Here is a 14,836-nt window from a genome sequence, read left to right on the forward strand (position 1 = left end):
AGATTTCCACATCCTGTGGAGAAATGATTGCCCTGCTTAGCTTAGTATCATCCGCAAATACGGAGATTGAGCTGTTTAGCCCATCCTCCAGATCGTTTATGAATAACTTAAATAGGATTGGTCAGTCCCAGGATAGAACCCTGGGGACCCCACTTTCCACTCAAGACCATTCTGAGTACTCCCCATTTATCTGTCTATGGGGATTATTTACGAAAGGCAAATCCACCTTGCACTACAAGTGCACTGATTTTATCATCCAATCATGTGCAAGCAGAAACGCTGTTTTCCCTTGCATGTCCCTCTCAGATGTACAGCGACTGCACTTGAAAGTGCACTTGTAGTGCAAAGTGGATTTGCTTTTCGTAAATAAGCCCCACTGTATCTGCTTGGGAGGTTTGCCCTTTTTTTGTATTTCCTATCAATTTCTGTTCCAGTGACAATGGTAACCAGCACAGAAAGTGATAAGGAATACATAAATTAACAGTTGTCACCAAATAAAGGTGAAAACAGTCTTCTGGGCACATCTGCACAGGTGACAATTGTCTAAAATGGGACTCTCCTTCATAAAGGATTGTTAGGATAGAGGGGTTCCCAAGATGTAAACCAGCTGATCAGTGATTAAAGAAAAATTCCAGGCTAGGTATATTATTATATAGTTTGGACCAATGTAACTATGTATACCTGACTGATGCCCCTGGAAGCTGGCAATCACTGAAGTAGAAAATACTACTCCAGTGATCTCCACTTTCTTTCAGTCCTTTTCTGAGTGGTCAGTCTGATGCAATGTGAACATAGGAATGCTTTCAAAGATATATATTTTAATTGTTTCTTTTTATCAATTTACAAAATGCAAAGTGAGTGAACAGAACAAATTCTAAATCAAATAATATTTGGTTACCCTTCAGCTTCAAACCAGCATGAATTCCTACACTTCCACACTTTGTACACTTGCACAAAACCAGGAATTTAATAGGATTATAGTATGAATAAACAATTATACCAAGCAGGTGCTAATGATCAGCAATTTCATATGTAGGTTGAAACACAGTCATTAACGGAAACAGAAACAACTGTGAAGGAGGCTTAAACCTGGTGAGGGCAGTTGTGCCTACTTAGGCTGAAAGTGTACTGGAAATAGACTTGGAATATTTACTAGCAGTAGAACATGATAGGCTTGATAAACATGTTGCGACCTGGGCCACATTTCGTAACAAGAGTTTAGAGCCCTCCTTTCCTCTTACGGTGGTTTTCAAGGCAGGGTGGAGAGTATTCACTATTATTTTTTCTTTGTTATATCTTTTAATTCTATTCCTTATAAGACTTTAAGATATTTGAGCCTATTATGGGGTGTTTGGGTTTTACATTTTTTTTAAAGATACATTAATACATTTTTTTTAATCTGTTTAAACCTGCTTCAATTTAAAAAAATAAAAATAAAATAAGATTGAACAAAAACTGGTGAGGAACAGTCAAACGCTGCTACTAAGGTGAGGCTGTAGAAGACAGTTTACTGTCACAAGCCATACACCATGGCAAGACTGAGCACAACAATAAGACACAAGGTAGTTATACTGCATCAGCAAGGTCTCCCAGGCAAAGATTTCAAAGACTGGGGTTTCAAGATGTGGTGTTCAAGCTCTTTTGAAGCACAAAGAAACGGACAATGTTAAGCACCATAGACGCAGCAGATGAAAGACACATGATACTTAATTCCCTTCAACATTGGAAGATGTCCAGCAGTGCTATCAGCACAGAATTGGCAGTAACTCATGGGACCCAGGTACCCCCATCTACTGTGCGGAGAAATCTGACCAGAAGTGGTTTTCATGGAAGAATTGTGGGCAAAAAGCCATACCTCCAATTTGGAAACAAGGCTAAGCGACTCAACTATGCACGAAAACATAGGAACTGGGGTGCAGAAAAATTATGGCAGGTGCTCTAGACTGATGAGTAAAAATATTAAACATTTGACTGTACCTGGAGGCAGTTTGTTCTTCGAAGGGCAGGAAAGCATTACAATAATGAGTGTCTGCAGGTAAAAGTGAAGCATGGAGGAGGTTCCTTGCAAGTTTGGGGCTGCATTTCTGCAAATGAACTTGGAAATTTGGTCAGGGTCAATGATGTACTCAATGCTGAGAAATACAGCCAAATACTTATCCATCATGCCATATCTATAGAGAGGCCTGTGATTGGCACTACATTTATTCTGCAGCAGGAAAACGACCCCCAAACATACAGTCAATGTCATAAAGAACTATCTTCAGTGTAAAGAACAAGGAGTCCTGGAATTAATGGTTTTGGTCCCCACTGAGCCCGGATCTCAACATCATGGAGTCTGTCTGGGACTAGATGAAGAGACAGAAGGATGTGAGGCAGCCTACATCCACAGAAGATCGGTGGGTAGTTCTCCAAGATGTTTGGAGCAACTCACCTGCTGAGTTTCTTCAATAATTGTGTGCAAGTGTACCTAAAAGAATTGATGCCGTGTTTAAGGCAAAGGGTGGTCACAAATATTTGCCATCGATTTCTTCCCTGTTCATTTACCTTTCATTTTGTTAATTGATAAAAAATAAACTCTTCTATTTCTGAAAGCATTCTTAATTTACCACAATTTTTCACACCTAAAGTAATATATAGATTTAGATTTACAAACACACACTCTAATAGATTAAGTGATATACTTGATATTATCCAGATTACAAAATAGACTTATAAGACCCCCACCAAGCGTCCATAACCAACATATTGATGCAGTGGCGTGCAGCTTCAGAAAAAATAAATTAGCAATACTAAAGCAAACACAAAATCTATACATAAAATATGCTTCAAAAACATAAAGACACTAAAATAATTCTAATTTCTAATTCATATTCGTAATGGTCCCAATTGCAGTGGTTGCAACACAGCTCTTAATTGCTGGTATTGCTGGTTTCTTTGGCAACAATAGAATTTAAGCATTAGCAAGGATTCAACATGCCAACAGTCTTCTCATTATCTCATTATTGAGCGCAATAAAATGCCATAGAACCCTTTATGCTTGCTAGTATGCCCTCACCAGTGGGTTTCATAGAAAGGCCCTATTGTAGTGGTGAAGTGTCGTTTTTCATGAATTTCTAAACCTGACAATGCAGAAGGCAGAGCCTAGTCGAATCAAATAGTTGCCATGACTTGGCACAGAGTTTGACAAGTAGCATGGAAGTGACTCTTTACATATCTAAAGACGGTGGGGATTTGGTGACAACGACAGCGATGTCATATTCTTATGCCGAACATGCATGAATGTTGGGACCAAGCTGTGTTTTATTTTGTGATAAACAAGGCAGGCTGCTTGTGTAACAAAAGCAGTTTTATTGATGCTGCGAGGAAGAGCGAGTCGCAGACTGCTCAGATAATGGAGCAGTAGGATGGGAAGCCGTGCTATCAATAGGCACATTGCTTTCTTGGTGTGAAGAGTTATGAATTATTACTCTGAGCTCACTTGTCTGAACTAAGAACAAACTGACTGCATAAAACAAGGGTCTCTTGTTCATGTAAGACCCTAAACAAACAGCAGTCAAAACTGGGTGCACTTGTTTCCAGCTCTCAATGACTGTTCTATGACTCTGAGGGCAGAAAAAGATTGTTCTGACTATTAGATTAGGCAGGTATGAGCGTGGCCTACAGCATCTAGGTACCTTGATGCTTCAATTCAATGGACCACCCAAAACAGTATTGCTTTCTTGCATGAGCTCCTAAAATTAAATCATGCTTTGTCCATGCGTGGCAACACAACAGATTCACTTCAATGCCACCCCCCACAAATAGTAAAAGTTGCCTTCCCTTTAAATCCCTGCTTCTCTATTCACCTACCACGCAAAAAAAGCTTTGCTAAATCATTTAGGATACCCATGGAATACCCAGTACTTCAAGGGACAAGTAAACAGGTTGACGTGAAATACATACAGAGTATACAGCACACAAGTATGGACAGTAAAGAATACAGATCTTACCAGAGTGGCGGCAGCAGATTTTTCACTCTCCAGTTCAATTTTTAGCTGCTCCTGAGCACTAGATAGCTGTAACAAAGAAAGCACTATTATATTTCCCATTACCACAATTAAAAATACTGCAAAAGTGTTTGATACAGACATGCCTAGAACCAAATTGTTCCTTAACCACTTAAGCCCCGGACCAATATGCTGCCTAAAGACCCAAGGGGTTTTTACAGTTCGGGACTGCGTCGCTTTAACAGACAATTGCGCGGTCGTGCGACGTGGCTCCCAAACAAAATTGGCGTCCTTTTTTCCCCACAAATAGAGCTTTCTTTTGGTGGTATTTGATCACCTCTGCGGTTTTTATTTTTTGCGCTATAAACAAAAATAGAGCGACAATTTTGAAAAAAATGCAATATTTTTTACTTTTTGCTATAATAAATATCCCCCAAAAACATATATAACATTTTTTTTTCCTCAGTTTAAGCCGATACGTATTCTTCTACCTATTTTTGGTATAAAAAAATCGCAATAATCGTTTATCGGTTGGTTTGCGCAAAATTTATAGCGTTTACAAAATAGGGGATAGTTTTATTGCATTTTTTTTTTTTTTTACTACTAATGGCGGCGATCAGCGATTTTTTTCGTGACTGCGACATTATGGCGGACACTTCGGACAATTTTGACACATTTTTGGGACCATTGTCATTTTCACAGCAAAAAATGCATTTAAATTGCATTCTTTATTGTGAAAATGACAGTTGCAGTTTGGGAGTTAAACACAGGGGGCGCTGTAACATTTACGGTTCACTTTGTGTGTGTTTACAACTGTAGGGGGGTGTGGCTGTAGGACTGACATCATCGATCGAGTCTCCCTAATAAAAGGGATCATTCGATCGATGCGCCGCCATAGTGAAGCACGGGGAAGCCGTGTTTACATACGGCTCTCCCCGTTCTTCAGCTCCGGGGAGCGATCGCGACGGGGCGGCTATAAACGAAGCCGCGCCGTCGTCCCGGATCGCTCCCCGAGGCTTACCGACCGCCGCATGTACCAGGGGGGAGGGTCCCGATCGGACCCCCGACCCACGTCAAGCAGAGGACGTACAGGTACGCGCATGTGCCTGTCCGTGCCATTCTGCTGACGTATATTTACATGAGGCGGTCCTTAAGTGGTTAAAGGGGTTGTAAATAAAAAAAAATGTTTTTGCTGAAATGACTGTTTACAGGGTATAGAGACATAATAGTTAACTGATTGCTTTTAAAAACGATTAAAAATAGATACAAATCAATCATATAATGTACCTGTAGTTTCTAGTTTCGTTTTTGCATGTTGTTTCCTGCCTCTCTGCCTTACAGAGCCATAGAGCAGTGATGGTTGGAAAAAGGTAGCTCATGTGTACTGGCATGTGGTTGCCATCATCCCTAGTATGTCCTGCACGCCCTTAGCCTAGTCCTGGGGCATGCGGCAACTTACAGTATCTAACAATAATTTTTAACCTGTACTGATATTTTGTATATTTGATATAGATATATTTTGTAATAAATGATTAATTTTTTATGACCTCAGTTGTCACAAAACTTGTTGTTGCCTTAAAAATCCCACCAATCCAGAGGTATTCAGTTTTCATTAGAGCAGTGATGGTTTGGAAAACAAAACTATAAACTAGTAATCACACCTCCTTGATTAGTGACCACAGAGAGAAAGCTCCCAGCACTGTGGTCATCAGGAAACAGACAACCAGGAAGTGTGGAGATCAGAGAAGAATTAAAGCAACTTGAGAGCAAAAACTAACAATGAGGACATGAAAACAGCACTGCATTAAGGTAAAGGAAGCTATTAAGATAAAAAAAAAATTCCTTTACAAACCCTTTAAGGGCTAGTGCTGGGGTTAGAAGTGGTGGCACTGAGGCCCCATACACACCATAGAATCCATCCGCAGATAAATCCCATCAAATGGGTTTGAGCGGATAGATCCTATGGTGTGTACACGCCAGCGGATCTTTATCCGCGGATATATCTCCCCTGGGATGGATTCCAGCAGATCGGATATTCGCTGACATGCAGAACAAATCCATCTGCTGGAATCCATCCCAACAGATGGATCCGCTCGTCTGTACAGACTCACCGGATCCATCCGTCCAAAGGGATTCCCCGCACGCGTCGTAATGATTTGACGCATGCGTGGAATTCCTTATATGACAGCGTCGCGCCCGTCGCCGCGTCATAATCGCGGCGACGGCGCGACACGTCATCGCCAGAGGATTTCCGCGCGGATTTCAATGCGATGGTGAGTACACTCCATCGCATAGAAATCTGCGGAAATCTTTGAGAGGATTTATCCGTGGAAACGGTCCGCTGGACCGTATCCGCAGATAAATTCTCTCGTGTGTATGGGGCCTCAGCCTTAAATTACACAAACTGTAATCTTTTTTTCCTGTTTCCCTATCACTGGGCAATGGTGGCTAAATTGGGCCATGCTTTGCTAGCCGTTTTTTTTTTTACCTTCCTTTTGGATCTACTGTTGGTTTAAATTTTTTAGGATGAATTTGATGACTCTGCAACCTAACTATGTAATCCAATACTTACTTTTCTGCACACACCACTGTGCCATTTGTCTGCCGGACCCCCCTGAAATACCCAGTACTATTATGTATGGGTGATTATATGATCCTCTGCTCTGCCTCCTATAATACTGTTCTTAGAATCTAAGGCTGGATTCACACCTATACATTTTTTGTGCCTTTTGCATTTTGCAGATTTGTACTACAGAACGTGGTCCATAGGAAACCATGTTAAATGGGCTATAGTGCAAATCTGCAAAATGCAAAAAGCACTAAAAACGCATAGGTGTGAATCCAGCCTTATGCCGTGTACACACGACCGTTTTTTGGGTTGTAAAAAAAGAAGTTTTTAAGGGTCTAGAAAAAACAAAGTTTTTTTCAAACAGATCATTAAATGGCCTTGCCTACACACGATTGTGAAAAAAAAATGCTCTAGCAAAGCGCTGTGACGTACAACACGTTCGACGGCACTATAGAGGGGAAGTTCCATGCGGATGGCGCCACCCTTTGGACTGCTTTTGCTGATTTTGTGTTAGTAAAAGACGATTCGCGCTTTTCAGTCTATTACAGCGGGATGAATGTGCTTACTCCATCCCAAATGCTAGTTTTACCAGAACGAGCGCTCCCGTCTCATAACTTGCTTCTGAGCATGCACGGTTTTTCACGTCGTTAAAGCCCACACATGACCATTTTTTACGACGTAAAAAACGACAATGTTAAAAACGACGTGAAAAATTTGAGCATGTTGGAAATTTTTAATGCCCATTCTTTACATCGTGAAAAATGCTCTGGAGCCCACACACGATCGTTTTTAATGACATTAAATTTTTTTTTTTTTTTTTACAACCTGAAAAACAGTCATCTGTACACGGCATTAGAGACCAATGCTGAGTAATTCTGAGCTTACACAGGGGTTTTTAATCCAGCATGTGAATGGGGCAGAAGGGGATTACAGGGAATGGAAATATCAGTAGCAAATGAGGTTGGCTTCTAGTAGTACTGTTACTTTTCCCTAATTGTGCAAGGTTCACTTTAAAGGGGTTGTAAAACTTCCCGTGCATTAAGGTGAAAAAAACATCCGATGCTTACAAGCCCCCCCCCCGTTTACTTACCTGAGCCCTCGAAAGTCCCACGTTGTGAAAGCACTGGCTTCTCGGCCCGGTCGTCTCGGCTGTTCTCGTTGGATGAATTATTGCAGCGCAGCCATTGGCTCCCACAGCGGTCAGTCAAATCAATCCCCCGGCACGGCGGGCTGAGTGATACATTTGGTGGCTATGGCTGCCACTGTCTCACACAGGAGCGCGCCTGCAAGCTAACCCCCTTGGGAGAGCGCTTCCCAGAAGCACTTCTGAGACAGCTGCAGAGGGACCCCAGAAAACGAGGATTGGGGCCACTTTGTGCAAAACTAACTGCACAGTGGAGGTAAGTATGACATGTTTGTTATTTAAAAAAAAAAAACTTTACTAATACTTTAAGCAGGGCTCAAAATTTCAAGCCCTGAGCTACTAGCCAGGCCTCAAGAGTTACTCGCCACCAGTTGCCCCACCTAATTTATACACTGCTCCACGCCTAATTGCGCCCCTAAACACGCCCTCGTAGATTATCTCATGGAATGACACTGTTAAATGTTTTATGCAGAATCAAGTTACACAATTAAATATTACCAAAAACAACTTTAACAAAATGGGACAGGGCACTGGGGACAGACCAGAGGGACAGGGCACTGGGAGCAGACCAGAGGGACAGGGCACTGGGGGCAGACCAGAGGGACAGGGCACTGGGGGCAGACCAGAGGGACAGGGCACTAGAACTGGATCTCTTTCCCATTCTCTTGCTGTCTCCTCTGCAACTCCCATCCATCCATCCTCTCTCTCCCTCTCCTATTCATCTCATCATCAGGAGCCTGTGTGTGCGGCTCCACGCTTGCATGTCCCCACTTCCCCCTTTTATTCAGGCTGGCAGAGAGGAGAGGAGCTGCAGCAAAGCGGGAGGGAGTACAATCCAGCGCCGAGATCCACACAACTGCACAGCCGTTGACACCGCACAGCACACATTGAGACCAGTCTGCTCACAGTGCTCAGGCTGAACTGCTGGACACTTACATAGAGCACAAGGAGAAGAAAACTGCACAAACTGGAAGGCTGCCGCTCTCATGTCAGGGCAACTTTCAGTGAGCGCTGCACTGCACTGCCTACCTGGGACACCCGGAGTGGTAATTTTCGCAATCCTCCACCTGACTCATTACTTCCTGCTCCCTGCTCTCCAGCTACATTGGTCGGGGGGAGGGGGCAGGCTCAGAGAGGTCATACTGTTAGTTCCCGTGGCTTAATGAGAATTGTAAGGAGAGCACCTGTGTACTGCTCTGCCTGTGCGCGGCTCACCAGACTACTTTTCCCGAGCATGCACTTTTCCTCTTCGGCCGCCAATCGCATCGGGGCTCTAAGTGTAGACACAGAATGAAGGGAGATTGGTCATGCAGCCCTGTCATCACTCGCCCCCAGCTTAAATCCACTCGCCAAATGCTAGCAGGCGAGTGGAAATTTTGAGGGCTGCTTTAAGCACATAAGGAAAATAAGCAATTATGAATTGTATTTTAAAAATGTATTATAAGAATAAGTGTTTGTAGGAGATATTGAGAGGAAAGATTTACTTAAAGAGCTTGGGCGTTAAATCATTTCATTGGCTAGAATAATAATTCTAGCCATTGAAATGAATTGACGCGCCTAGCGTTTAGACGCCGTTAGCAGCTGCCAAAACTCTGCTGCTGCTGGATGCAGTGGGTTTTTTCCTGCCTCTAAAAGCTCCTGCCACTAAATGCTGCTAAAAGCCTATATATGTACAGTGGGGATCGAAAGTTTGGGCACCCCCGGTAAAAATTTGTATTAAAGTGCATAACAAAGCCAAGGAAAGATGGAAAAATCTCCAAAAGGCATCAAATTACAGATTAGATATTCTTATAATATGTCAAAAAAAGTTAGATTTTATTTCCATCACTTACACTTTTAAAATGACGGAAAACCAAAAAATGGCGTCTGCAAAAGTTTGGGCACCCTGCAGAATTTATAGCATGCACTGCCCCCTTTGCAAAGCTGAGACCTGCCAGTGTCATGGATTGTTCTCAATCATCGTCTGGGAAGACCAGGAGATGTCAATCTCAAAGGTTTTAAATGCCCAGACTCATCTGACCTTGCCCCAACAATCAGCACCATGGATTCTTCTAAGCAGTTGTCTAGAAAACTGAAACTGAAAATAGTTGACGCTCACAAAGCTGGAGAAGGCTATAAGAAGATAGCAAAGCGTTTTCAGATGTCAATATCCTCTGTTCGGAATGTAATTAAGAAAATGGCAGTCAGATGTCAATATCTTCTGTTTGGAATGTAATTAAGAAATGGCAGTCATCAGGAACATTGGAAGTTAAAGCAAGATCTGGAAGACCAAGAAAAATATCAGACAGGATTGTGAGAAAAGCAATTCAAAACCCATGTTTGACTGCTCGATCCCTCCAGAAAGATCTGGCAGACACTGGAGTTGTGGTACACTATTCCACTATAAAGAGATACTTGTACAAATATGGTCTTCATGAAAGTGTCATCAGAAGAAAACCTCTTCTACGTCCTCACCACAAAAATCAGCGTTTGAACTTTGCAAATGAACATATAGACAAGCCTGATGCATTTTGGAAACAAGTTCTGTGGACCGATGAGGTTAAAATAGAACTTTTTGGCCGGAATGAGCAAAGGTACGTTTGGAGAAGAAAGGGCACAGAATTTAATGAAAAGAACCTCTGTCCAACTGTTAAGCATGGGGGTGGATCAATCATGCTTTGGGGTTGTATTGCAGCCAGTGGCACAGGGAACATTTCACGAGTAGAAGGAAAAATGTATTCAATAAAATTTCAGCAAATTTTGGATGGTAACTTGATGCCGAGCCCAAACACACCTCAAAATCCACGGGGGATTACATCAAGAGGCGCAAACTGAAGGTTTTTCAATGGCCTTCACAATCTCCTGACCTCAACATAATTGAAAATCTATGGATAGACCTTAAAAGAGCAGTGCGTGACAGACAGCCCAGACATCTCAAAGAACTGGAAGACTTTTGTAAGGAAGAATGGGCAAAGATACCTCAAACAAGAATTGAAAGACTCTTGGCTGGCTACAAAAAGCGTTTACAAGCTGTGATACTTGCCAAAGGGGGCAGTACAAGATATTAACTCTGCAGGGTGCCCAAACTTTTGCAGACGCCATTTTTTTGTTTTCTGTAATTTTGAAAGTGTAAATGATGGAAATAAAATCTAACTTTTTTTGACATATTATAAGAATGTCTAATCTGTAATTTGATGCCTTTTGGAGATTTTTCCATCTTTCAAATCTTTACAAATTTTTACCTGGGGTGCCCAAACTTTCGATCCCCACTGTATGAGTACATAGGCCAACATGCAGGGGAGTTTAGAGACAGGGGAAAAAAATGCTCGATGCCCTTAGAAACAGCTGCGAAAAAATAGTTTAAGGCCTCCACTGGACGTTTAACAAATTCTGGCAAGATTTTAGTTAGAGGTATCAGAGTAAGGCCCCTTTCACATTGGAGCGGGAGCCGCGGTGGCGGTATAGCACTGCTAAAAATAGCTGCGCTATACCGCCGGGATTGCCACAGGAATCGGCCGCTAGCGGTGTGGTATAAACCCCCGCTAGCGGACGATAAAGGGTTAATACCGCCCGCAATGCACCTCTATAGAGGTGCATTGTGGGCATTATTGCCGCGGTTTCCCATTGTTTTCAATGGGAAGGAGCTGTGAAGGAGCGGTATACATGCCGCTTCTCTCACCGCTCCAAAGATGCCGCTGACAGGAGATTTTTTTCTCTCCTGCCAGCGCATCGCCTCACTGTGCACAAGTTACCAATTTCAGTACCAGAGAGTCTGTACAAATGTACAAGACTGTAGGTCAGGTTTAAAAAACTGCAATTGTTTATGGCACGCAGTACTTTTGGCAAAGTAAATGTTATTCTATTAGCATTTAGGTATACTTGAATTTTATAGCATTGAAATATCAGTTTAGGGTGGACTGAACCTTTACGTGAAATAAATAAATTAATAAATAAATAAATACACATACAATATACTGCATGGCTTTATAAATGCAATAGAGACCTCCTCTTTTTTTCACGCTTTGGAAGCAAAATCTTTTAACCGCTTGCCGACTGCCTCACGCACTAATACGTTGGCAAAATGGCACAGGCAGGCAAAGCAACGTATATATACGTTGCTTTTAATCTGCCGCCTAGCGGGCATGCACACGCTCAGCCGTGGTCTTCGTGACTGTGCCCGCAGACTCAATGTCCGCAGGTGTCTCGCGATCGCGTCACGGAATGGCAGAACGGGGGGGATGCCTGTGTAAACAAGGCATCTCCCTGTTCTGCCTAGTGACAGGACACTAATCTTCTACTCCCTCTTATCGGGAGCAGTGATCACTGTCGTGTCACAGTAAGTCACACAGTTAGAATCACTCCCTAGGACACACTTAACCCCTTCCCCGCCCCCTACTGGTTAACCCCTTCCCTGCCAGCCACATTTATACAGTAATCAGTGCATTTTTATAGCACTGGTCGCTGTATAATTGTGAATGGTCCCAAAATAGCGTCAAAAGTATCCGATGTGTCCGCCATAATGTCGCAGTCATGATAAAAATTGCAAATCGCTGCCATAACTAGTCAAAAAAAATTATAATAAAAATGCCATAAAACTACCCCCTATTTTGTAGACACTATGGGCCAGATTCACATAGGTTAGCGGATCTTTAGATCCGCGTAACCTATCTGATTTAAGATCCGCTGCTGCAAGTTTTTGTGGCAAGTGGGTAATTCACAAAGCACTTACCTCAAAACTTGCGGCGGCGTATCGTAAATCCCCCGGCGGAATTCAAATTCCGCGGCTAGGGGGGTGTACTATTCAAATCAGGCGCGTTCCCACGCCGATCGAATAGCGAATGCGCCTTCCGAAAATTTCCCCAGCGTGCATTGAGGTAAATGACGTCGCAAGGACGTCATTGGTTTCGACGTGAACGTAAATGGCGTCCAGCCCCATTCACGGACGAGTTATGCAAACGACGTAAAATTTTTAAATGGCGACGCGGGCGCGGCCATACTTAACATTGGCTGCGCCTCATAGACCCAGGGGTAACTATCCACTGGAAAAAGCTGAACGCAAACGACGTAAAAAAAAGCGCCGGGCGGTCGTTCGTTTCTGAATCGGCGTATCTCCTCATTTGCATATTCGTCGCGTAAATAAACCGAAACGCCACCTAGCGGCCGGCCTGGAATTGCAGCCTAAGATCCGACGGTGTGACACAGTTACACCTGTCGGATCTTAGGCATATCTATGCGTAACTGATTCTATGAATCAGTCGCATAGATACGACCTACGAAACTCAGAGATACGACGGTGTATCAGGAGATACACCGTCGTATCTCTATGTGAATCTGGCCCTATAACTTTTGCAAAACCAATGAATATACGCTTATTGCGATTTTTTTTACCAAAAATATGTAGAAGAATACATATCGGCCAAAACTGAGGGGTATTTATTATAGCAAAAAGTAAAAAATATTGTTTTTTTTTCAAAATTGTCGCTCTATTTCTGTTTATAGAGCAAAAAATAAAAAACGCAGAGGTGATCAAATACCACCAAAAGAAAGCTCTTTTTGTGGAAAAAAAATGACGTAAATTTTGTTTGGGAGCCACGTCGCACGACCGCGCAAGTGTCGACAAAATGCCTAATCGCAAAAAGTGGCCCAGTCATTTGGCAGACAAATCCTATGGAGGTTGCATATTCCAGGTGCATTCTGCATTTTTCAATACATGCTTTTCATCTATTGAAGTCTATGGCACCAAAAAAACTGAAAAAAGTCCCTGACCCTTTCCATAAAATGAACTAAATCCATAGGAAACCATGGGCCAAATACGCAGTCGGAACTGCTGTTCAGCCTGCGTTTCCCTGTGCCTATCTTTGGAACTGATCCTCAGAATCAGTTTTCCATAGATAGGCAGAAGATCCGACATCTGTAAGAGACTTACACTGTCGGATCTTAGGATGCAGTACCGCATCCGCCGCTGGGGGCATTTCGAGTCTAAATGCCGCTTTGCGTATGCAAATGAGGACTTAGGCAGATCCACAAAGCTTTTTAGCCTTGTGTTTTCTGCGTAAGTTACGTTTTGCATGCGTAAAATTAGGGATGCTTTTACAAGATGTAAACTAGTAACACCTTGTAAAAACATACCTTTTTTTCGATCGCCGCGTTTTTTTTTAAATTTAAAATTTTATTTTTCGCCGCGCAACTTTTTTTTTCCCGACGCAACTTTATTGTCCCGTCGCAATCCACAAAGCCCGACGTAACGTAATTTTGCGCGCTGCCCGTCGGGAAAAATGACGTCACACGCATGCGCAGAACGTCCGGCGCGGGAGCGCGCCTCATTTAAATTGTCATCGCCCCCTGGATGAGAAGACCGCCTTGCGACGGAGGCACTTAAGTTACACAGCCGAAAATTTCTAGGTAAGTGCTTTGTGGATCGGGCACTTAGGTAGAAATTTTCCGCCAGTGTAACTTAACTGCTAAAAGTTAAGTTAGGCAGGTTTTTTGAGGATTTGCCCCCATGTTCTATGGACTGTAGTGTGTTTCTGCAAAACTGAAAATGCATAGGTGTGAACCAGGCCTAAAAGTGGTGCGCCAAGCAATTTGTTTGTGTTTTTGTATTTAGTAGTGAATTGCCCCTTCCCACTGAACTTTGTGTGGATTCTAATGTGATTAAGCAGCCTACCCTTTTTGCTAAATGATAGCACATTGCTAATAATGTAATAATTAAATTTAATGAGATGTTGCCCTGCTCTAGTCGATGACATAATACTGTTGTAGTTAGCCCTGTAATAAGCTGGTTTTCTATGCGCTGCGCTTTGATAGGCCAATTGTCAACTTTTCATCTCCTTCAAATAAGCCATCAATCTGAGCATACAAAACAGTTTTGTTCGCAGGTTTTTTTTTTGGCCTGTTTTGTAACAGATTGAGATAATGCTACAGGCTGGCTATTAACATACTTAAAAAAGCCATCACTAAATGTCAAAAGTCACACCTTTTCAATGGTCCTTTGGTCCTCTTCCATTCTCACTTTCATGGCGCCCACATCCTGATCTGGAACAAAAGAACAAAATAGCAGAGCGTGAAATCTCATTCCTGTGGCTAAGCATTGAAAGCTTGCTGCGGAGGTCGGCACAGAAGACCCGGTCAGTTCTCTGTGGCCAAGTGTCCTGGCAT

The 14,836-nt window shown here is 42.7% G+C and overlaps 1 protein-coding gene across 1 annotated transcript in view; it reads right to left on the bottom strand.

Annotated features, from left to right (window-relative positions):
• C5H10orf67 (chromosome 5 C10orf67 homolog) overlaps positions 1 to 14,836 on the bottom strand; it is a 202,036-nt gene that overhangs the window by 97,888 nt on the left and 89,312 nt on the right. Inside the window, exons 7-8 of the mRNA XM_040352514.1 lie at positions 14,655 to 14,713; positions 3,990 to 4,055 (exon numbers count right to left, since the gene is read on the bottom strand). Coding sequence (XP_040208448.1) covers positions 3,990 to 4,055; positions 14,655 to 14,713 — 125 coding nt within the window. The remainder of the gene's footprint in view (positions 1 to 3,989; positions 4,056 to 14,654; positions 14,714 to 14,836) is intronic.

Source organism: Rana temporaria, chromosome 5 (assembly GCF_905171775.1).
Source record: "Rana temporaria chromosome 5, aRanTem1.1, whole genome shotgun sequence".
Lineage (NCBI taxonomy): Eukaryota > Metazoa > Chordata > Amphibia > Anura > Ranidae > Rana > Rana temporaria.